The sequence below is a fragment of the Phacochoerus africanus genome, chromosome 3 (assembly GCF_016906955.1).
Source record: "Phacochoerus africanus isolate WHEZ1 chromosome 3, ROS_Pafr_v1, whole genome shotgun sequence".
NCBI classification, from domain to species: domain Eukaryota; kingdom Metazoa; phylum Chordata; class Mammalia; order Artiodactyla; family Suidae; genus Phacochoerus; species Phacochoerus africanus.
The window spans coordinates 165,457,990-165,483,854 of record NC_062546.1 but is presented as its reverse complement, the minus strand read 5'-3'; the positions used below and the strand labels follow the sequence as shown (position 1 = coordinate 165,483,854).

The window sequence follows — 25,865 nt, the reverse complement described above, 5'->3', positions numbered from 1 at the left end:
TAGGTTTTGGATCATTGTGTTTTCTTTTTCAACAGTCTCCAGGTATTTTTTTATTTCCTCTTTGATTTCTTCAGTGACCCATGGGTTGTTCAGTAGCATATTGTTTTGTCTCCACATGTTTTCTTTGAAATGTTTTTCTTTTTTGTCTTTTTGCTGTTTCTTGGGCTGCTCCTGTGGCATATGGAGATTCCCAGGCTAGGGGTCAAATCGGAGCTGTAGCCTCCGGCCTATGCCAGAGCCACAGCAACACAGGATCCGAGCAGCATCTGCAGCCTACACCACAGTCACGGCAATGCTGGATCGTTAACCCACTGAGCAAGGGCAGGGACCGAACCCACAACCTCATGGTTCCTAGTCGGATTCGTTAACCACTGCGCCACAACGGGAACTCCTGAAATGTTTTTCTTGTAGTTGATGTCTAGATTCATGCAGTTGTGATCAGAAAAGATGCTTGATATGATTTCAATCTTCTTAAATTTACTAAGACTTGTTTTATGGCCTAGCATGTGATCTAGCCTGGAGAACCTGGAGAATGTTTCATGTGCACTTAAAAAAGATGTGTTCTCCTATTTTTGGTTGGATTATTTTATATATGTAATCTATTAGGTCCATCTGGTTATGTATTATTTAAGGCCAATGTCTCCTTAATGATTTTTTTTTCTGCCTGAATGATCTGTTCATTGATCTAAGTGGGATGTTGAAGTCTCCTACTATTATTACTTTTAATTTTACTACTTTTATCTTTTACTCTTCCTCTAGCTGTAAAAGTGGTTGATTTACCTTACCATATATTTTTTCTAGCCAGTGAGGTTTTTCCTTTCATAATTTTCGTATTTTGCTTAGAGAACTCCCTTTTAACATGTCTTATAAAGCATATTTTGTGATGCTGAATGCTTAGCTTTTGCATGTCTGTAAAACTGTTGATTGCTCCATAAAATCTAAATGATAGCCTTTCTACTCAGAGTAATCACAGCTGTAGGTTTTTTTTCCTTTCATTGTTTTAAATATATCATGCCATCCTTCTGGCCTGCAAGTTTCTTCTGAAAAGTCAGTTGATTGCCTTGTGGAAGTTCCCTTACCCATAATTAATTGCTTTTCCTTTGATGCTTTTAACATTGTCTCTTTATTTTTAATTTTTATCTCTTTTTTCTTAGGGTCACACCCATGGCATATGGAAGTTCCCAGACTAGGGGTTGAAGCAGAACTGAAGCTGCTAGCCTATACCACAGCCACAGCAATGTCAGATCTGAGCTGCGTCTGAGACCTACACTACAACTCATGGCAATGCCAGATCCTTAATCCACTGAGTGAAGCCAGGGATTGAACCTGCATCCTCATGGATACTAGTTGGGTTTGCTACCACTGAGCCAGTGGGAACTACAATTTTTCCCATTTTAATTACATCGTGTTTTGTTGTGGCCCTCTCTTTGGGTTGATCTTGTTTGAAACTCTGTTTCCTGGACCTGGATATGTTTTCTTTGCCAGATTAAGGAAGTTTTCGACTATTATGTCTTCAAATATCTTCTCTGCTCCTTTCTTCTTCTCTTCTTCTGGATTCCAATAGTGCAAGTGTTTGTAAGCTTGATGTCCCAAAGTTCTCTTAACTGTCCTTATTTTTAAATTTTTTCTTTTTTTACAGTTCAGCTTGAGTGATTTCCACTATTCTGTCTTCCAGTGCTGATCTATTCCTCTGTATAATCTAATCTACTGTTGGTTCTTTGTAGTGTATTTTTTATTTGAGTTATTGTAAGTTTCAACTCTATTTGGTAGTTCTTTATTTTCTCTTACTTTTGTTAGAAGCTTCTAACTTCTCATTCTGTTTATCCATTCTCTTCTTGAGTTCTTTTAGCGTCTTTATGACCTTTACCTTGAACTCTTTATTGGGTAGATTGCTTATCTCCACTTCACTTATTTCTTCTTTTGGGGTTTTATCTTGTTCCTTCATTTGGATCATATTACTCATCTCCTAATTTTGCCTAATTTTGTGTTTCTATTTCTATGTATTTGGTAGGTTTATTAATTTTTTCAATCTTGAGATGGCCTTATGTAGATGTCCTGTGGGGCCCAGAAGTATACTCACCTCTGGTCACCAGAGCTATATGCTCTAGGGTGCCCCTCTATGTGTGCAGACTGTGTAGTCCCTTCTACTGTGGCAAGCTGACTACTGACTACCCTCCATACTGGTTGGTTGCCAGGCATTTCCTATATAGAGGTTACTAGCTACTGGTGGATGAGGCTGGGTTAGGAGGAGATTATCCCATGAAGTCTGATGTGAATCAGTTAGCCCTCCTTCACTGTATAGCAATGCCAGCAGAAACACTTGGCCTCCTCACTGGCAGTGGCAGGGATGAGAAAGCTGTGTGTGAGGCACACCTGCTTTTAACTACCTGTCCTATGGTGCTCCCATTTCATTGGCTGACTCAAATCCCTTGGCTATGCAGTAATTACAAGAGATGCTGGAAAGTGAAACATTTAGGGCATATTGAGAAGGCTTTAAAAACCAAGGTGAAGATTTGTGTTTACTTTAATATGGGGCTTTTCAATGTTTCTGACCAGGGGAGTGGATGATCAGAGCTGTGCCTTAAGAAAATTGTGATAACATTCAGTTACTAGCATTTTATCTAAATCAAGCCCATATCCTGTTCCCTGGTTTCAAAGCTATTAAACTATCCTCAGTGATGACTCTAGTCTCCTTCTCACTTATTTATTTCTGCCAGAAATGTTAGTAAAATAACCCTTTGTATGTCCTTGTAGAATATAAAAGGTGACAATATAATTTAATCACCTAAACTGAGATGCCATTGAAAGTGAAAATGCTACTAATAATGCTTGGGCAAGAGATATGAACTAGGACTGTCCCCAGCAAACTGGGACTGAGGTCACTCCAAGAGGAGTCTGTGATGGTTATCTGTTACCAGTGTAGCCAGTCCTCCACACTCATGTCTTCCATAATAAGGCAGTACCCACCTGTCCATCCCTCCCTTATCCTTGATTTACATTTCTATTCAAACATAACCTCTGAAAGAGGCCTCACTACCATCATCTAACTGAACACTTCTCTACTTTTTCCCTTTCTAGCTTCCCCAGTTTTTTTCCACTGTACTTATTACTTCCTGACATTATGTTGTATACTTACGCTGAAATAATTGTCTCTATCCCCAGTATAATGTAAGCTCCACCAGGGGAGGAACTTTTTTTTTGTCCATGACTCTATATCCAGGGCCTTAAAGAAAAACTGACACATAATAGGAGTTCAATAAATCACTGTTGAATAAGAGACTTATTATACCTCCTACTTCACTTGGATCAAATCCCCTCACCATCAGCCCCCACATCCCTTCCAAAGTCGTTGTTCCTGATGCTCCCTCTGTCTTTAGTAAACTTGACGCTATTCTTCTGGGAGCACCAACTGTGCCTCAAGGCTTAGCTTATACCTTTTCTCTTTTTGGAACTTTCTTTGAATACTCTGTTCCACACCATTTCTTGTTCTGGATGAAAGCATATTGTTTTTAATAGCAACTGGACTGTGTGTTTTGTGTGAGCAGAGACTATATCATATAAAAAGTCCTCATTTGTACAGTAGGCACACAAGTGGGCACTACTTAACCTTGCAGAGTCATAAAAAGAACTGAATGAGATAATTCATGTAAATTTCTTGAAACTATACACAATGTAAATAATATAAACTATATTCAGTATAAAGATTGACAAGATAACTTGAACTTTTTGTATTTTGTATTGTCTTCAAAACCTAGCATATATTTTACACTTAAACACAGCTCACTTCAGAGCCACACCTCAAGTGGTCAGTAGCTACAGGTAGCTAGTGGATCCTGTTTTGGAAAATGTACCTCAAAAAAATGTAGAAATAGCAGACATAAGGAGTAGCCATTCCTTCTAAGACTAAGGGAGATTGCTCAAAGAAGAAATTTGGAAGATTAATTTCTTTGCCAAAGCTTAGGTTAAGACCTCTTGGAGGTGGAATGGCTGTAGCCCACTTGAGCTTCAAAGACATTTGCTGAGGCAGTGCAGGCTTAGGCTGGAAGGTGAGAAAACCACCTGCTTGCATGCTGAAAAGTTTGAATGGAACTTATGATGTAAGGGAAACTTTCTGGAAAGCTCCCTTTAGGGATGCCTGTGAAACCTGCAACCCTGCTGGAGGGAGTCTGCTGCTAGGTCAGCCACATACCATAGGCTGCAAAGGTGCCCATGGGCAAAGATGCTGACTGCTGGCGGCCACACCATGGGAGCAATGAGAGAAAGCCCTGGGACCAAAGAGGTGTCCTTTCTTCTCATGATGTAATTTTTTTTTTAAATTAGAGGTAATAGTTGATTTACAGTGTTGTATCAGTTTCTTCTGTACAGCATAGTGACCCAATCATATTCATACACACACACACACACACACACACACACACACTCTTTTTCTCATACTATCCTCCATCTTTATACTATCCTGGTTGGTAAAGGAGAAATGTTTGAGCTCTGCTCAAGAATGACAAATGAGAGCCACAAGGGTATATTTGAAGTTGAGAGGCAATAAACTGAGAATGTGCAAAAGCACAACTTGTTTTACGTGCTTTATAGATCAAAGTAGTATTCTCAACAATACTTGCCTCTTACCTAGGGTAAATCCCTACTGTGGAATCATCCTCTGCTCAAAGGAAGTATCAGACCTTTTCCCTGAAAGTTGCTGCTAAAAATATGTTACTTATGGCAACTTAAAGGTATGTTATACTGAATATGTTGTCAGCTTAAGAAGTAGAACATTCTGGTTGTCAATAAGACAAAAATGATATTTTAGTAACAGAGAAAGGAAGTGTAGTAGAATGAACTCTGGACATTAACTAGGTTTGGATAAATTCCCAGAAGGTGATGTAATGGATAAAAGGCTTTTTTTTTTTTTTTTGCACATTGTCATAGATTTCTGATAGGTATTATTGGATAAGAGTTTCTTCTCTTTCTTGCCATAAAAAAAAGCAATTCTAAGGCAAACATTGAGAAATAGAAAGGTAGTAGAGTGTGTCTTTGAATATTTTGGATACTAAGTTCTTTACTTTAGAGTATATGCTCTTAATCAATTTTAGCATTAACAGAGTAAACATTTTTCTTTTCATGTAGGATAAAGCAGCCAGCAAAGAGAAGTCCAAGATGCCAGTAAGAATTTTACCGCAATTGGCTATGGTAATTTACCTATACACTCTGATTGTATTTTGCCCTTTTAAAAATGTTTATTTTCAAACTTGTAAATAAGTATGATTTTGAATTTTGTGTTCAGTTTGACTATTTTCTGATTGAGAAGTTCTGAGGTACACATAAAAGGAAAAATAACTATCTTAATTTCTTAGTAGTACATACAGACCATTTGAATATTCTGAATAAAAGTATTTCCAAGATGGTCTAGCAGAAAATATATCAGTGTTGGAATTGGAGAGGGGTTTTGGGTTACAGCCCTTTCACTTATGGCTCTGCCATCTAAGGGGGTCACTTACTTTCTGAGCCTCAGTTTCTGAATTTGAAAATAAGAAGAGCTGATCATCTTTTGAGATGCATCTTCCAGCATTGAAATGCTGTGCCACTGAGGAGGTTCCTTAGATCTTGCTGTCTTTTTTTTTTTATGACTATAAATTTTATTGTTGGGAGTTCCCATTGTGGCACAGTAGAAACGAATCAACTAGTATCCATGAGGACATGGGTTCAATCCCTGGCCTCGCTCAATGGGTTAAGGATCTGGCATTGCCATGAGCTCTGGTGTAGGTTGCAGACAAGGCTCGGATCCCACGTTGCTGTGACTGTGGCATAGGCCAGCAGTTATAGCTCAAGCCCTAGCCTGAAAACTTCCATATACCTTGGGCATGGACCTAAGAAAAGCAAAAAAAAAAAAATTGTATTATCCTGCGGAAGAGGCAATTAATAATAAGTGATGGGTAAGATATACTTGACTATAATAAATTTTACCATTTAGCAATTACGTTTGAATTTAATGCCATTGAATTATGCTCTTGTAACTCTTGGAAGTTGAGGTTAAGTGGAGGTTCATTTTCTTTACCTATTCATCTGTTGATGGACATTTAGTTTGCTTCCAAGTCTTGGCTATTATAAATAGTGCTGCTCTGGACATAGAAGTGCATCTATCTTTTCAAATTAGAATTTGTCTGCATATATGCCCAGAAATAGAATTGCTGGATCATATGGCAACTCTTATTTTAATTTTTTGAGGAACTTCCATACTGTTTTCCATAGTGGCTGCACCAATTTACATCCCCACCAGCAGTATAGGAGGGTTCCCTCCTCTCCATACCCTCTCTAGCATTTGTTATTTATGGACCTTTTAATGTTGGCCATTTTGACTTGTGTGAGGTGTGAGGAAAATTTGTTAAATTTTCATTTCTCTAGCAATATTGAGAGTCTTTTCATGTGCCTGTTAGCCATAGGCATGTCTTCTTTCGAGAAATGTCTATTTAGAGAAATAACTATTCTGCCCATTTTTAAAATGGGTTGTTTGCAGGGGGCTTTGTTGAGCTATATGAGCTGTTTGTTTTGTCTGTGATTTCCTTTGCTGTGCAAAAAATTATAAATTTGATTAGGTCCCATTTTTATATTTTTGCTTTTATTTCTATTGCCTTGGGAGACTGACCTTAGAAAGCACTTGTATAATTTATATCAGAGAATGTTTTGCTTATAATCCTAAAATTTATATGGAGCCATAAAAGACCCAGAATTGCCAAAGAAATCCTAAGGTTTTTCCTAAGGAACAAAGCAGGAGGCAGAACCCTCCCAGACTTCAGCCAATACTACAAAGCTACAGTAATCAGAACAGCATGGTACTCGCACAGAAACAGACATATGGATCAATGGAACAGAATAGAGAGCCCAGAAATAAACCTACACACCTACAGTCAATTAATCTTCAACAAAAGAGATAAGAATATACAATGGAGAAAAGATATTCTTTTCAGCAAATGGTATTGGACAAGTTCAACAGCTGCATGTAAATCAATGAAGTTAGAACACACCCTCACATCATACACAAAAATATTCTCAAAATGGCTTTAAAGACTTAAACGTGAGACATGACACACTATAAAACTCCTAGAAGAGAACATAAACAAAACATTTTTTATGTGTAGTAGCATTTTGTTTGCTAATATTTTGTTGAGAATATTTGCATCTATGTTCATCAAATGTAATGGCCTATGATTTTCTTTCTTATAGTGTCTTTGGTTTTGGTATTGGTGATAGTGGTTTCATAGAATGACCTTAGGAGTGTTCCCTCCTCTTCATTCTTTTCTAAGAGTTGAGAAAGATCAGTATAAGTTCTTCTTTGTATATTTGCTAGAATTGCCCCATGAAGCCATCTGGTCCTGGACTTCTGTTTGTAGGAAAGTTTTTTTGTTTGTTTGTTTGTTTTTATTACACTTCCAGTGGTCAGTATGTTGAAATTATCTATTTCTTCTTAATTATGTTTTGGTTAGCTGTATCTTTCGAGAAGTTGTCTATTTCTTCTAGGTTGTCCAGTTTGTTGGGATATAATTGCCCATAGTATTCTCTTAATTTTTTTTTTTTTTTGCATTGCTGCAGTTTCAGTTGCTATTTTTCCTGTTTTGTTTCTTATTTTGTGTATTTGGGTCCTCTCTCTTTTCTTCTCTGTGAGCCTAGCCAGAAATCAGGCATTTTTTACCTTTTCAAAGAACCAGCTCTTTGTTTAATTGATTTTTCTATTTTTTTAAATCTCAGTTTTATTTATTCTCTCTCTGATCTTTATGATTTCCTTCCTTCTGCTGACTTTGGGTTTTGTTTGTTTTTCTTCTTCTAATTCTTTCAGGTGGTAGGTTAGGTTGTTTATTTGAAATTTTTCTTGTGTTTTGAGGAGGGCCTGTATCACTATGAACTTCCCTCTCAGAACTGCCTTTGCTCCATCCCAAAGATATCATTTAGTTGTGTTTTCACTAAAATGTTTGGTTGACTGATTTAAACCTGGTTTTATGTTCATATTTGGCCATATATTATATTTTTCAGCATTCTTTGAGCTTTATATGTTTTAAGGGTGAGCATATTTTTAAGAGATTAAAAAAATCAATTGAGAGGTACCACTTCACATTGGTCAGAATGGCCATTATTAAAAAGTCCACAAATCGTTTCTCCATTAATAGTAGAGAAAAGAAAACCCTCCTATACTGTTGGTCAGACTGTAAACTGGTGCAGCCACTATGGAAGACAGGATGGAGCTTCCTCAAAAAACTAAAAATAGGAGTTCCTGCCATGTTGCAGCAGAAATGAATCCAACTAGGAACCAGGAGGTTGCAGGTTCAATCCCTGGCCTTGCTCAGTGGGTTAAGGGTCTGGCATTGCCGTGAGCTGTGGTGTAGGTCGCAGATGTGGCTCAGATCCTGTGTTGCTGTGACTGTGGCATAGGCTGGTGGCTACAGCTCTAATTCAACCCCTAGCCTGGGAACCTCCATATGCCATAGGTGCGGCCCTAAAAAAAAAAAAAAAAAAAAAAAAAGGCAGAAGACAAAACAAACAAACAAAACCACCTAAAAATATGAATTGATATATTTGTGTGATTGATTCACTTTGGTATACACCTGAAACAAATACAACATTGTAAATCAATTATACTCCAATAAAATTAAATTAAAAAATAAAGACTAAGATGCTAAAAAAAACCCCAAAAAACTAAAAATACGTGTTTCCATGTGATCCAGCAATGCCACTCCTGAGCATATAACCAGATAAAACTCTAATTTGAAAAGATAGATACACCTCTACATCCACTGCAGTACCATTTACAATATCCAAGACTTGGAAGCAACCTAAATGTCCATCGACAGATGAACAGATAAAGAAAATGTCCACACACACAATGGAATACACTTTAGCCATAAAAAATAATTAACTAAGGCCATTTGAGGCAACATGGATGGACCTAGAGATTATCATACTAAGTGAAGTAAGTCAGAAAGAGAAAGACAAATATCTTATCGCTTAATTGTGGAATCTAAAAAATGATACAAATAAAATTATTTACAAACCCAGAAACAGACTCACAGTCACAGAAAACAAACTTTTGGCTACCAGAGAGGAAAGGGGGTGGGGGTAATAAATTAAGAATTTGGGATTAGTAGAGACAAACTATAATGTGTATGTATATATATATACATTGTTTATATATTTATGCACATAAACAACAATGTTTATAAATATATAAACAACAATGTCCTACTGTATAACACAGGGAACTGGAATTCGTGTTGTGGCTCAGCAGCTTAAGAACTCGGCTTGTATCCGTGAGAATGCAGGTTTGATCCCCAGTCTCACCCAGTGGGTTAAGGATCTGGTGTTGCTGTGAGCTGTGGTGTAGGTCACAGTTACGGCTTGGATCCTGCATTACTATGGCTATGGCGTAAGCTGACAGCTGCAGCTCCACTTCAGCCCCTAGCTTGGAAGCCACAGGGGTGGCCCTAAAGACAAAAACAAACAAAAACAAAAAACACAAGTAACTATATCCACTATTCTGTAATAAACCATAGTGGAAAAGAATATGAAAAAGGAAAAATTTTCAAGCCTCAGTTAAGACCTAGAGTTATTTTTATTACAGGGCCTTTTGCTTCTGGTGGTGATCCTTGTTGAAATCGAGGGTGACCCAGTGCTAGTGGCTCCCACACTTAGTGTACACCTTGCTCATAGCTCTCTCACAAATCTCCTTAATGGAGCAAGATGAATGTGGAAAAATGGAAAAGCAGGCAGCCAGATGGAAAAGCATGAACTTATTAATTGACTTAGCTTGCTTTCCTGTGAAAGAAGAGCCTGAATAAAAGCACTTGTGTGCAGGTAGTTTATTTTGAATGTAGGAGTAAAAGATTGGGGAGAGTAAAACTGGAAGCCATTATAAGCACGGGTGATCGAGTTGTTCTTGACGTGAAAGAAGGACACAGATCCAATTGTCAGTGTTTAAAAATATGTACATTTTACCTTAAATTCCACTCATCCAGGTTTATTGAAGGGCCATAGGTTCTAGCAACAGTGGGTCTCTGTTTTGGTATTGAAATAATTGGCTTGAGCTAATTAGTTTTTACCTTTTGAGGAGACATGGGATTTCTCCCATCAGCCAAAGTCCCCAGCATCCTCTGTTTCTTAGCACTGAAGCTGAGTGCCAAGTAGCTATCATCACTAGCCTTCCTCCCTCTTCTATGACTCCTGCCCAGATCATGTAAGTATAAGAATTTATGATCCCTGCTTTAAATGATGGAATGAATTTGTGAGTTTCAAGGGTAATCTTGAGCTGCTGAAGCGCGAGAACAGGAAAATCCTTTGGAACTGGAATAAGGGGAACTTATTAGCATTGGAGCCCAGCCAAGAGTGCCCCTCGTTAAAATAGAAAGCATGCAAATCACTTGCCAGTATCTGGGGGTGAGTAAACTCTCTGCAACCAACACTCCAGTGTCAGGTAACGGGCTCCCACAGCAAACAGCAACAGAGCCTTTGGTAATGCCTCCCAAATGTCCACACGCAATGCCATTCGCAGACTTGAATAAGATTTAATATTGGGTGTTTGTGCCTTCTTTCCAAATGTCCTAATTTGTTTGAGAAAATGTCTGTGTTTAGACATTCTCATGCATTTTATGAAAAAAGCTTTTTTTCCTGATCTTGTTTGGTTAATGATATTTCAATTTCATATTTCAGGTGAGTACGAAGCCCCAGTGGCAGCAGACAGCTCCATCATTCCATTTGAATGTAAAGCAGGATGATGATATTCCAGAGCAGTTTAGTATTAAAAATGAACAGTCTTATGGTAAGAACTTTAATATACCAACTTAGACTTAGAAAAATTCATGTAACATTTAGTTTGAGTAGTGAAATTATAACATTGAAATCTTTATGTTGAGTAGAAAAATTTACCCCAAATATTTTTCCTCTCAGAAAGCAATTTAGTCTAGTTCATAATTTCAGGCTGTTGTAAATGCTATAAAAACTGATATTTTAGGAATTGAGATGTTTATAATAAAATTTTGATTTATTGTGTTCAAATTTTCCTCTGCATCAAAGACTAAAGTTTTTTCTTTTTCCTTTTTTTTTTTTTTTTTTGGTCTTTTTGCCATTTCTTGGGCCGCTCCCGTGGCATATGGAGGTTCCCAGGCTAGGGGTCTAATCGGAGCTATAGCTGCCGGCCTACGCCAGAGCCAACAGCAACTTGAGATCTGAGCCGCGTCTGTAGCCTACACCACAGCTCACAGCAACGCCGGATCCTTAACCCACTGAGCAAGGCCAGGGATCGAACCTGCAACCTCATGGTTCCTGGTCAGATTCGTTAACCACTGAGCCACGACGAGAACTCCTAAAGTTTTTTCTAAAAGGGATTTTAATATGTTGTAAACATTACTTCTAAATTAGTCATATTAATATATTTTATTTTGAGTTATCAAATTGGTCACATTAAATATTGAGTTTTTCATCATGGTTCTTTAAATTTTCTGAAATAGTTATATATTCTGTTTTTATAATAATTTTTATTCATTTTGAGAAGGTTCTATGCAAATGTAATTGAAAATTTGAGTTTAGTAGCATATTAATCAAAATGTAAAATAATGAACATTCTTGAAATGAAGGTTTTTATTATGATGAGATAAAACAAGAGTAGTTTAACTTCCTGATAGTGAAAGAAAGTAAATTATGCTTATTGTTACTTGAGAACTTAAAAGAAAGTAGGTTTTTTTTTTTTCTTAAAAAGTGCTTTAGCATTTTATTCTAACCACATAAATCGTTTAGCTCATTTATTAGATGACTTAGTTTTGCTTTCTTAAAATTCCAGCTGAATACATACAATACTTTGGAAAAAAGGGCAAATTAGCCGATCAAACTGATGAGAGTCAAGCTGGACCTTCTACTTCCAAAACAAAGAGCAAATCTCCACATAAAGGACGAGAGAACTTTAGAAGCACTCTTGTTAATGTTATTATGTAAGTTTTATATGCTAACCAGTGTGTGTTACCCTTGCTGGAACTTTTAATCTAAAAACATAAGAATTCTACATACCTTTAAGGATACCTGAAAGCCTTGTTGGAATGAAGTCAGGGTATAAATAAATGAAAAATTGAGTTTAACTCTATTAAGGTGTCTCACTTTTAAATATCATGAGCTGAAAAGGTATGTTGATGGAAATAATAAAAATATCTCTAATAGGAGTTCTTGTTGTGGCTGAGTGGGTTAAGAACTTGACTAGTATCCATGAGGATGTGGGTTTGATCCCTAGTCTCGCTCAGTGGCTTAAGGATCTGGTGTTGCTGTGAGCTGTGGTATACATAGGTCATAGATGCAACTTGAATCCAATGTTGCTGTGGCTGTGGTGTAGGCCAGGAGCTACAGCTCTGATTCGATCCCTAGCCCAGAAACTTCAACATGCCATGAGTGTGGTCCTAAAAAGAAAAAAAATCTATCGTAGGAATAGGAAAGAGTTTTATTTGAGCCAAACTAAAGGCTATAGTCTGGGGGAGACAGGTTAAAGGAGCACTTGAATTGTGTTCCACTGAACTACAAAATGGGGGAGGCTCTAAAGGCAAGGTTAACAGTTAGTTTCAAGAGTTGTTGGAGTTCCCGTCATGGCTCAGTGGTTGACGCATCCGACTAGGAACCATGAGGTTGCGGGTTCGGTCCCTGCCCTTGCTCAGCGGGTTAAGGATCCAGCGTTGCCTTGAGCTGTGGTGTAGGTTGCAGACGTGGCTCGGATCCCGCGTTGCTGTGGCTCTGGCGCAGGCCAGTGGCTACAGCTCCGGTTCTACCCCTAGCCTGGGAGTCTCCATATGCCACGGGAGCGGCCCAAGAAATAGCAAAAAGACAAAAAAAAAAAAAAAAGAGTTGTTTATCAAGGATTATAATTGACTCTGGTGAGAAGGAAGTGTGCTTGTTAAATAAGGATTAATTGAGGTCCAAAATGGTTGGATAGTTACAAGGGGAGACTTAAGACCATAAGATAGAAGCTAGCAGCTGCTGACGGATACTGTTTTGAGCTCAGCCGGTGGTGTCCTGGATGCTGGTGCAGTTCAGAAAATTCAGGTTCTCAGGGATACTGTAACACATCTGAAACCACATCGACAATGGCTCCATTTCAAATGCCTGAACCGCAGTTACTCCATTTAGATTTTTAAAGGCAGTGTTTCCTTTAATGGTTAAAACAGATGTATAATGTATGTTTGAAAGGCCATAAGACATGCCTTTCAAGACAGTTCTGGTTAGTATGAAGTTCAAGTCAAATCATCTATAAGCCAGAATGACTTTCCACTACCTCAATACGTGAAAATTTTTTCCATCAGGTGCAAATGTTAATACTTGATATTGGTTGAGAGTGGAGTGTCTAGGAGTGCTGGTTGTAGGCATGGTAGTGGTAGAACACTTGGGGGCAGTTTTACCCCCATCTTGTCTACTCAGGTAATGGGATCACTTTCCTGGCATTATGGGCTTTCTTGGGTATGAAAGGTGAAATGATCAGCCATATGAATAGGGCAGGGCTTGCCCAGTATGAGCTGCAGATCTCTTTATGGAAGGCAGTGCAAAAGCAAGTTGCCAGTTCCTCTTTGCTTGTTTTTTTTCACAGCGTGGTGCTAGTTGCTCAGTAGTCTCTTTCTTTTGTTGTGACTCCCAAGGCACACTCACTGCCATCTGTAAACAGAATTCTGTAAGTCACTCACCCACAAAGCCCCGTTTTACTCTGCCCACATGATATCTTACTGGCCAGATGCGCATCTTGATTTGTGAAGATTCTGTGCAGTTAGATCTGTGTATTTGCCTCTGCAAGAGGGTTTGAGTTGCTTTGGCCAGGCACCGCTAGACATGACCAGCTTGGTTCACTTCCGTCACTTTCTTTAATTAAGCACTCCCAGACCGCAAAACTGTAAAATCAACACCCCAAGCCATGGGTGAGAAGGCCTCTGTTTACAAATCATTAGAAGCAACTTTTTCTCTCCCCAGTATTCTGGCCAGGACAGATGATCTTGACACAACTTTCCTGAGCCTGTCATGTTTGGTCTTCCTGTGGTTGCAGATAAAAGCCCATCTCGGGTTTCATCTTCATGCATGTTTAGATTTGAATTTTCCATTTCACTCTGAGCTGCAGAATCATGTCCTGACCTAACTGGGCCTAACTGCCCCACAATGGCAGCTGTAGCTTGAGGGGTTTGCTGTTGCTCTGCCTTATCATTCCATTTTTTCTCTCCTGAGTATTTCCCCTTTCTCTTGCAAGCTCAGCTTTGTGTTCAAAGGAGCTCTGAGACATATTATCCAGTATTTATAGAATGAAACTGGGGAGTTTTTCAGATTGTCTTTGCTGCTGTGCTATAAGAAAGAGAAGTTTCTTTTTAAACCATTTATGCCACTTTTTAGTTATGCCTTTAATAAATACAACATGGATGGACTAATTAAAACTCAATCTCAGACCTTTTATATTTCAATAGCATGTTTAATCTCTTTTTATAGTTGGTATTTTTACACATGTGGGCTTAACTTCCAACAATTTATTTTGTGTTTTCTATTTACCATATGTTGCCTTTGCTTATTTATTTTTTCTTTTTTATGCTTTCTGTTGAATTAAATTTTATATCTTCTCCCTTTATTCTTGTTGGCTTAAACGCTGTCACACATACTTTTATTCTTTTAGTGGCTAGCCTTGCATTTATAGCCATAGATTGTAATTTATATTTTTTAAAGTTTAAAATTCATTTGATTTATCTTCCCCATGAGTAACATGAAAGGACCTTGGGATGCTTACCTTGGCTCTGAACTTTCCTTTGCATTTTTCATATGATCATTATTTATTCCTTCCAATATTTCTGTAATATTTTAGTTCTACTAGGTCCTTAAATTCCTTATACTCTTTTTTTTAACACTTACATAGATTTACTAACATGTTTTCCTATTTCCTAGAAAATTGTTCTTTGCATTCCATTCTTCGCTTCTGTGTTCATTTTCTATTTTGCTGAAGTTCCATCCCTAAGTAGTTCTTTCAGTGAGGATGTGTGGAGAGTAAACTTGAGACTTTCATCTCTACTAAAAGTCTCTACTATTTTGCCCTTACTCTTGAATTAATGACTATGCTGGCTACAAAGTTAAAGGATAATAGTTTTTTCCTTTTAAATCTGAAAGATATCAGATTGAAAAATATTAACCATTTTATCCAGCTTTATTGACAAATAAAGTTATAATATATTTAAAGGGTACAATGTGATTATTTAATATACATTGTGAAAGGATTTCTACCATCAAATTAACACACCCATCACCTCACACATTTACCTTTTTTGTTGTTAAGAACCTTAAATTCTATTGGCACAAGATGGTAAATCAACTATACTTTAATAATAATAAAAAAAGAGAAGCTTAAGTTCTCTTGTAGCAGATTTCAGTCATGCACTGCAGTGTCATTATCTACAGCCACATGAAGACATGTATTATTTTTTATGAGAAGCCTATGTGGCTTTGTTATTACTTTGCAGTGTGTGTGTGTGTACTGTCAGCTGTCTTCCTTTTTCTTTTTTTAGCTTTTTATTTTCAAAGCTTTCTACCTAGGCTTTAAGAAACACAACTTTATTGAGATAATTTACATAACTTTAAATCCACCCACATTAAATGTACAATTGAATGAATTTTAATCTTTTTTTTTTTTTGTCTTTTTAGGGCCACATCTGCAGCATATGGAAGTACCCAGGCTAGGGGTCTAATCAGAGCTGTAGCCACCGGCCTACACCACAGCCACAGCAACATGGGAAATGACCCATGTCTGTGACCTACACCACAGCTCACAGCCACTCCAAATCCTTAACCCACTGACCAAGGCCAGGAATTGAACCCGCAAGCTCATGGATACTAGTCATGTTCATTACTGCTGAGCCATGGTGGGAACTCCTGAATTTTAGTAAATCTCTTCAGTTGCACAACTTTACCAAAATCTAGTTTTAGAATACTTCTGTCATCCACAAAATTCCCTAGGCCCATTTCAATTAATCCTCTCTACTGTGGGTGCCCCAGGCAATCATTGATCTGCTTTCTGTCTCTATGGCTTCATTTTTTCTAAAGTTTGATATAAACAGAATCATATAGTATATATGTTTTTGAAATCCATTCATCTTGTTTCTTGGCCAGGGCTATTATGAATGACGCTACTGTGAGCTTTGCATGCACGTCTTTTTGTAGACATAGGCTTTCATTTCTCCTTGGTAGTTACCTAGTTATAGAAATTCTGGGTTGTGTAGTAGGTGTATGTTTAAATTTTTAAGACATTCCTAAACTGTTTTTCAAATCATAGTACCATTTTACATCCCCACAAGCAATGTATAGACAAGTTTCTGGTTTTTCCACATTCTTGTCCACATTGTCTTTTGCTCTTCTAGCCATTCAAGTGTGCTGTATCTTATCATGGCTTTAGTTTATGTGTCCCTAATGACTAATAATCGTGGGCATCGTTTTTGTAGTTGTTTGGCATTCACATAATTTCTTTGTGGAAGTGGAAGTGTCTACTTAAGTCTTTTGCCCATCCCTTTTATTGGGTTGTTTTTTGTCTTATTGCATTGTAAGAGTTCTTTATTTTCTATGCAAGTCCTTTATCATAAATATCTTTTGCAAATATTTCCTCCTACTCTATGGCTGATTTTTCAATTTCCTTAATGGTATTTTTTTGAAAAGCAAAAGTTTTAAATTTCGATGAAACAATTTATCAACTTTTTTTATTGTTCATGCTTTTGGAGTCATGTCTAAGAACCTTTTCTTATCACAAGAGCATAAATGCTTTCTCTATGTTTTCTTAGAAATTTCAGCTTGGCTCGAGTTTTATGATTTATGTCAATGATATGTCTGTGGTATGAGGCTTGTTTTTTTGCCTATAGATATCCAAATATTCACCCCCATTTGTTGCAAAGACAGTTCTCATTGAACTACCTTGGCATCTCTGTAGAAAATCATTTCACTCTACATAGTGTTCTATTTCTGTTCCATTGATCTATATTTATATAATCTATATTTACATAGTAATTATGTTATCTTGATCACTGTAGCTTTATAGAAAGTTTAATTGGGGCATATAAGTCCACAACATTTATTATTCTTTTTCAAAATTGTTTTGGCTATTCTAAGTCTTGTGTTTCCATATACATTTTAAGATTAGCCTGTCAGTTTCTGCATAAGAAAAATGCTTACTGAGATGCAATAGGTGATACATTAAGTCTATAGCTCAATTTTGAAAGAATTGCCACTTAAATAATTTCAGCCCTTCAGTCCATGAACATGTTATTTCTCTCCATTAACTTAGATTTTGTTTAATTGCTCTTAGGAGCACCTTATATTTTTAATGTACAAGTTTTAGACTTTAAAAAATTTCATTTTTCTTTTTGATGTAAGTAAAATTATTTAATTTCATTTTCTGATTGCTCTTTACCAGTTATAGAAAAATCAACCGGTTTTTGCTTGTTAATTTTATATCCTAAGACCTTACTAAACTTGCTTACTAGTTCTGGAGGTTCTAGATTCTAAGATTCCTTAAAATTTCCTATGTTTCAGTCATGTTATCTGCAAGCATAGTTTACATATGTTTTTGTTTCAATTTAGATGCTTTTCATTTCTTTTTCCATTTTGCGCTTGTTCGGTCCTTCAGTACATTGCTGAGTAGAATTGCTGACAGTGAAATTTCCAGTCTTAGGGGAAAAGCATTGGGTCTTTCACATTTATGTAGGATGTTAGTAGTAGGTTTTCTAAATACTCTTTATTAGATTAAGGAAGTTACCTTCTTATCCTAGTTTGATGAGAAGTTTTATCATAAATGGATGCTGAATTTTTGTTAAATGCTTTTTTGATGTCCATTGAGATCATTTGATTTTTGTCCTCTTTTGATATATTAATTGCTTTTCAATTAAAGCAAATTATGTTTAAATTGTTTCTTTTTTCTTTCTATTTTTTTTTTAGAATTTTACTCATTTATTTTCAGTCTAAATTCTTTTTTTTTTTTTTTTTGGTCTTTTTGCCTTTTCTTGAGCCGCTTCTGCAGCATATGGAGGTTCCCAGGCTAGGGGTCGAATTGGAGCCATAGCCGCCGGCCTACGCCATAGCCACAGCAACGCGGAAGCCGAGCCGCGCCTGCAACCTACACCACAACTCACAGCAATGCCAGATCTTTAACCCACCGAGCAAGGCCAGGGATCGAACCCGCAACCGCATGGTTCCTAGTTGGATTTGTTAACCACTGCGCCACAACGGGAATTCCTAAATTGTTTCTTTAGCAATGTTAAAAAAAATTTGCATCCCTCCCATTTAGTCATTATGTATAATCCTTTCTATATGTTGCTGGATTTGTTACTTTTAAGGATCTTCAAGTCCGTATTACTGAATGATGTGGGTCTGTACTTTTCTAATTTTTTATTAGAGTATAGTTGATTTACAATGTTGTGCCAATTTCTGCTGTACAGCAGAATGACTCAGTCATACATATATATACTTTTTTTTCTCTTCTGTTATTAGCTAAGTATAGTTGATTTACAGTGTTTTATCAAGCTCTATTGTACAACGAAGTGACCCAATCACATGAATTTCCTTGTGCTGTACAGTAGGATCCCATTACCCATCCATTCCAGATTCTCTCTCTTTTTTTTTTTTTTGTCTTTTTGCTATTTATTTGGGCCGCTCCCGCGGCATATGGAGGTTCCCAGGCTAGGGGTAGAACCGGAGCTGTAGCCACTGGCCTGCGCCAGAGCCACAGCAACGCGGGATCCGAGCCGCGTCTGCAACCTACACCACAGCTCACGGCAACGCCGGATCGTCAACCCACTGAGCAAGGGCAGGGACCGAACCCGCAACCTCATGGTTCCTAGTCGGATTCGTTAACCACTGCGCCACTATGGGAACTCCCAGATTCTTTTTCTTATGTAAACTTCCACCATAGTTTATCCCAAGAGACTGGATATAATTCCCTGTACTAATCCTGGGATGTCTTTGGCTGGCTTTAGTATCAGGGCACTACTGGCCTCATAAAATGAGTTGGGAAGTGTTCTCCCTCCTCTGTTTTCTGAAAGAATTTGTGTAGAATTGGTAGTATTTCTTCCTTGTGTTTGATAATTTATTAGTGAGGCCATCTGGACCTGAGCTTTTCTTTGTGGAAAGATTATTACTTACTCAATTAGTTTACTTGATAAAGCTTTATTCATAGTTTCTATTTCTTCTTGAGTTATGTTTGAAACTTTTTTTGTCTTTCGAGAAAGTATTCTTTTCATTGAAGTTGTCTAACTTGCTGGCATTAAGTCATTCAGAGAACTTCCTTGCTTTCAGCCTTCCTACTCCTTTCCTCCCTTGGTACTTGCTGACTGTGAGATCGCAGATACATACAGGTCTTCTGAGCAGATTGGTTTACTTCTTGCATGAGTTATGGGCTGTGGTGTTTTCAGCTGTTTCAGCTTCTCTGTCATTTTTTCATGTTCCAAAAATTTGTTGAAATATCTCCTCAGCTGATGACCCACTAGTTGCTTCACAATCATGGGTTAAAATCACTTAATTACTATTTTCACAGAGAAGCTTGAAAAAAAGGGATGTTTATGTTATCACCTTAACCAAAAATCTCTAATGATTTAATAGAGAACAATATCAATATGATTCTTTGATTTTTGAAAAACAAAGTACATCATATTTTCCTTTTAACTAGGTAAGGTGTCTCCAGCGTTGATTGTTTTGTATCTGCATGGAATGTTGTTTGTTTGAAAAAGCACAGCAGTTTGGAAGCACATATGGATAGACGAATCCTTGTTTTAGTATTAATTAAGGACATGATAAAGGGAAAGTCATTTAATCTTTCTGACATTGTTGCTTCATCTGTGCAATAGGGATAATTATGTCATTGTCTCATAACAATAAGTGTGAGAATTAGAGATAACATATGTGAAACTATCTAGAGCCTGACCGAGTGATCAATAAAAATCTTCTGTTATTGTTCCCAATGAAGAGCATCTTTGCCTGTGGCCACAAAATGGTCATCATAGAGTTTTAGAGCTGAAAGGATCTTCATTCTGGCTGCAAGAACTTCTACAGCCTCTCTGACGGGCCCCGACATCTTCCTCCTCACCTATCCTGACCTTGCTGCTTCCTTCTAGGCCCAAGTTATTCACACAGAGGATGAAGTTTGAGTCTCAGGGTTTTGCCAGGTAGATTAGATAAGCATTTCTGCCATTAAAAAAAAATTAACGAGAACCCAGTTATTAGGATCATATACTTTTACAGTGGCTGAATCTGAACCCAGACATCCTGATTCCTGAGGTATGTTCCTGTCATTTGTACCTTTCTACTGTGCAATCACCAAAATAGGGAGATTGCTTTTGTAGTTAACCCTTCTCTTTCCAATCACAGAAAATCTTAAAGATCTCCCACCATTCCCTTCATACTCTTATTCCCTCACTTGATAAATGTTTACTGAGCACCTACTAGGTACTTACATAAACTGAAACATGGCCTTAACTGTTTTCTCTGGTCCAAAGAGTAAGTGCGAAGTTCACAAAATATTGGATGCCTGGATTTGCAAAAGACGAAATAATTCAGAAGTTCCATTCTGAGTACCTACTTCATATTCTCTCTCATACAGATGTTCCATAACCCTCCAGCTCCCACTCACTGGACAGTTAGTGGGAAGAAGTATTTTATTACACAGCATCACTCACTTGTATCTGTCCCAGATGAAGTTGTGTCTAGAGCACTAGACCTTCACTGATAAAGAGGTTAAAACTATCTCAGAACAACTGGATTTTTCTGAAGATGTGATCTGTGACTTTCTACACATTGCAGCCCAAGAGAAAGTCACAAAACATGGCTCATGTCTGGTAGAGGTTTTGAATTGAATTATAGCTGTAAATAAAATAGTATTATATGAACAGATAGCCAGTAATAAATACATGGGTGCCTACGAGCTTCTATGTCACTTGTTGCTAATGTTTAACATGTGTCTCTAGAAGTCCAAGAAGTGGTCTTTTGAAGAATGTATCTGTATCTTTGGCAAAACTACATTTAAAGGCTTTCTCATCGCTGCTCTTTTAAACCTCATATTTATAAATAACCATACATGCGTTACAAATAATTCAAGAATATTCTTATAAGATCCAAGAAAAAAAGAAAGCTTGATTTCAGAGCAGTGAGGAAGATTGAATAAAGCCCATCAAAAAGGATGTGCCCTTTGAATTAAATCCTTCAAATCACTTCTATGAATAAAGAGGAAGTATTCAGGGAGGAATAAGTTAACAAATAAATTTGTTTACTATTTTTTAAATGTTTAACAATGCATTTTTCCTTAGGATTTTATGGAAGACAATCTGATATTTTTATATCCATTGATTTATGTTCTAACTGCCCTTTATACATATTTGAATAGTGTGTTTATCATTTTTTTAGGCAACAAGATGCTGTCTTAGACTCAGCTACTTCTGATGAAAGCACACTTCCAAAAATGACCTCTTCTGTGATAGAGAAGGACGTCTTGGTAATGAGCAATTTCTTTTGTCAGTATAATGCAAAGTAAAGGAAGCACTTGAAGATGCTTTTATACTTTTGAGATTATTCTGTGCTCCTTCCTTAGGGAACTGTGTGGTTGTAGCAGCAAATATGAAGTTCTATAAAATTGCTCTATTGGATTAATGGAGGAAATCATTCTCCCTCTTGTCACCTAAGACCACAGTCAGAAAATGCTCACTCTACCTGTACCTATGTTAAAGCTAGCCAGAGTCATGTGTAGCTCTTTCATGTCTTTGTTGTTTTAGGAGAAATTGTCTTAATTTTATAATATATACCTTACAAAATATATTAACTTAAGAAAAAGTAATTCTTCAAATATTTCAAATATAGAATTTTTTTTATGTATGTGTGTATGTATTGCTTTTAGGGCTGCACCTATGGCATATGGAAGTTCTCGGGCAAGGTGTCTAATTGGAGCTGCAGCTTCTGGCCTTCACTACAGCCACAGCAATGCAGGATCTGAACCATGTCTGAGACCTACAACATAGCTCACGGCAACGCCATATCCTTAACCCACCGAATGAGGCCAGGGACCGAACCTGCATCCTCATGGATACTAGTCGGGTTTGTAACCGGCTGAGCCATAATAGGAACTCCCCAAATATATATTTTTAAAAAAATAAATAGCAAAGACTTTAGCATTGCTAATTTGAAAGCATTTTTTAATTTTAATTTTTTTTGGGGGGGCTCTCCCAGTATATATAAGTTCCCAGGCTAGGGACTGAATCCAAGCCATAGCTTTGATCTATGCTGCACCTGTGGCAACACCAGATCCTTAATCTGCTGTGCCATAGCAGGAACTCCAATTTGAAAGTATTTTAATGTTTAAATTTTTTTTCTAATAAATGACATGTAAACACTTGTGAAAATACATTGAAGTTAAATGTCCATTGTTAGAGAAGTACTATCATGTCTTAAATTTTTTGTGCACATATCTAACAACATCTGCAAATTTTGGTATGGAATAGTAATAGGCCAGTTGGAAATTTCCTAAATCTTGTTGTATAATATTTCTGAGATTACTGTATAGGAATACTGATTCAGTTATAGCTTTTAAAATCTGCTTATAATTACAAAGGACAAAAACTAACATACCAGATTTTCACACCTTTATAGAACACAAAATTCTACTTCCACATGGGTTCTATTTAGTGCATCATATATTTGATAATGTAACTTTATGTTTTAGAGTGGAGTTATAAATAAAGAGCTTTAATTTTCATGAAAGTTTTTAAATTTTTGGAGCTCTCCAGTAATGCCAACATGGATTGAACAAAATAAATTTATATGATTTGTAAATACTTTGTTACTTTAATTTTGCTCAGTAGTTTTATTTTTGGTAAATGCTTACATACTAAACCCATCTCTGTTTCTCCATCTCCTTTGTGTAGAGATATTACTATTATATCCATCATGGAATTGATACAGACCACGTAGCCCCAATGGAAGATTCTTGGCTGGAGCATGTATTGAATTTAGTCCCTCAACATCTGAAAGTCCTCACTAACAGCATACATGTATTATCTGATGAAATGAGAGAAGATTATCTTCTTAGTGTAAAAAAATCCATAGGTAAATCAGTATTTCTCTTTGCTTTCTTATTTGAATGTGTCTTTCTAAAGATAAATTTTTAAAAATTTAAAGTTAATACCTATACTTGAAATTATTTATTGTATGAGTTATGCTGTTTCTCGTGTTACTGTTATTGCTTAACATCTCAGGCAAATTTCATTAATAAAGTATAGCAAACAGTTTTAAAAGCAGTCTTTATTTTTAGGGATATATCTCCTCAACAGACCTAACTGAAGAAAATTAGAGAATGTTAATTAGAGAATGTTAATATTACTGATATCATGAACTAGAATGTAATTATTTACAGAATCATTGCCATGGACCAAGGGTTGGCAAACTACGGCTCGCAGGCCCAACCTGGCCCACTTCCCATTGTTGTTAATAAAGTTTTATTGGAACACAGCCTATACACTCATTTACATATTGTCTATAGCTGCTTTTGAGCTATAAGAGATTGTTGAGTAGTTGTGATAGAGATTTTGTGGCTCACAAAGTTGAAAATACTTGCAATCTTGCCCTTTACATAAAATTTTGCTGACTTGTGTATAGACCAATAGACTCTAAGACTGACTAATCATCAGAATAATTTTAAAAATACTCATTTCTGGACCTATCTGAATTAAAATCTCTTGAGGCAGGTCTTCTAAATCTATGCTTTTAAAAAAGTTCTCCAATTGGTTGTGATAGTAAGCCTGGTATAATTGATGCTGTATTCAAAGTTGGAGAAATCATAGTGCTTTGGAGTTTTCTGGGTACCCTTCGAGGAGGGCGGCATTCATTCCATTTAAGACTCCTATTGAGTGTCTTAGTAACTTAAAGAACCAATTCCTTGCCATTAAAGAGTTCATGGTGTAAAGAGGGCGTGGACAAATCAGTAAATTATAAAGCAGAGTAGCAAGTGCAATGAGAAGAGAAAGAGAGAATATGTTCTAAGGGAAAAGAAGTCATGCTTGACTTCTTAGGGCAGGACCCAGGAGCACCTGAACTGACTTGTAAAGGATGAACATGTACTAGGGAACATGCATGGCCTAGAAAATGGCGTGAATGATGGCAGACATGCATGAAAGGCTCTTCCAGGCTTGCAAGCTGTTCTGATGGCTAAAGTGGAGGGTGCGTTCGAGGAAGGGGACAGAATATTAAGGGTCTTATTTGCCTTAAGCATGTGAAGGTAAGGGAGAGCCACTGACAGATTTTAAGCAAAGAGGTAATAATGTATTTGCATTTTAGAAAGATCATATTCCAAGAAAGGCAAGAAAATTAACTGAATTAAAGACCACAGAAACAAAAGTAGCTCACTTTGACTGACTTCATAACAAGATTGTTTTACACTCTTAAGCAATTTAAGAGAACAAGAAAGCAATGTGTATCTTTCCTTAGTGAAGGGGAAAAATCTGCTAGTCTGTGCTGCTGACCTTCAGTTCAACAAGAACTACTTTTGGTGGAACAGCTATAAAGGAAAATTAATCTCAAAAGCAATTATTTTCAAATGAAAGAATAAGGACATTGTTAAGAAAGGGTACATATATTGTCAAAGACACAGACGACCAGAGACTTTCTCATCAAATTTTAAAAAATTTCTTGTGTTCATAAATGCACAAAGGGCTCATGTTGCTACAAGACTTAAACACTTTTAAAGGAATTAATTTTGCAATTGCTTGGAAACAAACTGTTATTACTGTGAGGTTACTTATCAGAACTTTTCAATTTTTTTTAGTTGATTTTGTTTTAAAAGATCCTAGAGAAAAAGAAGATGATAAAAAAGGTGAAGAACTTCCACCCCATCGTGTTGAGTAAGCAATCAAGTTTCTCTAAGAATAATGATTTTTTGACCAGTTCTGTGTATGTGTATATATTTATACACTGGTTATATTTTCTCATATATGTGTTTATAATTTGTGTACTTAGTATGAACAATTAGTTGTATAGTCATCATCTAACACACATTTATTTATGTATTTAAGCCCCAACATGTTAATGTTTACAAATTGCAAGATAGGTGGGGAGGCAAACAGACACATTGACAGATGGACCCCTAGGTGGTAAAGACATGAGGTGCTCAAGACATGAGGTGCTCAGTCAAAGAACTTGATGTAGATCTTCGTATCACCACAGCTCCAAGCACAGGCTTCAGATATGACAGGGACTTGAAAGCTTGATGGCAATTTGAAGACCCCCAAACACACTGGGAACATTGCAGAAAATATGCCCATGTAGAATATTTTTCACTTTATTACATGGATTAAAATATAGGACACGTAATGGGAAAATCTACTTGCTATACATTTTCCCTAGAATAATTAGCCTTTAGGAATAAATCTCTTAAAGTTGTTTGAAGAATGGAATTTATATTTATATGATTAAGTTACCACCTTCCTTTTACTTTGTTCTTTTTGTTAAGTGTAAAGGTAGTTTGGCCCCAAACAAAAAGCTGAATTAAACTTACTATGCATTAAAACAAGACTAAGTGTTTAAAATCAATGAGAGTTAAAAAAATTATAAGCATAATGTGTAAATGTTTAAATATACAGTGAAAGATAAAGATGACACATCCTTAGCATAGAAAAGATAATTATTCAAGTCAGAGGAGTTACAGAATAAATAAGAATGTTGGTATTTGTGATTTTCTAAGTGACATTTCCACATTCAGAGGGGAAGTTTAAGATTTCCAGGTTGGACTATGTTCTTACAATGTTTTAAAAATAATAGGGACATAAAACTTTTAAATGTTTCCTTTAAAAATATCTTTCAAGATGTATATGAAACACAGTTGGCTA

The 25,865-nt window shown here is 36.7% G+C and overlaps 1 protein-coding gene across 1 annotated transcript in view; it reads left to right on the top strand.

Annotated features, from left to right (window-relative positions):
- Positions 1-25,865, top strand: part of DNAH7 (dynein axonemal heavy chain 7) — a 275,667-nt gene that overhangs the window by 14,849 nt on the left and 234,953 nt on the right. The window contains exons 2-7 of the mRNA XM_047773110.1: positions 5,122-5,184; positions 10,687-10,795; positions 11,813-11,960; positions 21,400-21,487; positions 22,911-23,091; positions 24,806-24,881. Of these exons, the coding sequence (XP_047629066.1) occupies positions 5,122-5,184; positions 10,687-10,795; positions 11,813-11,960; positions 21,400-21,487; positions 22,911-23,091; positions 24,806-24,881 (665 nt within the window). The remainder of the gene's footprint in view (positions 1-5,121; positions 5,185-10,686; positions 10,796-11,812; positions 11,961-21,399; positions 21,488-22,910; positions 23,092-24,805; positions 24,882-25,865) is intronic.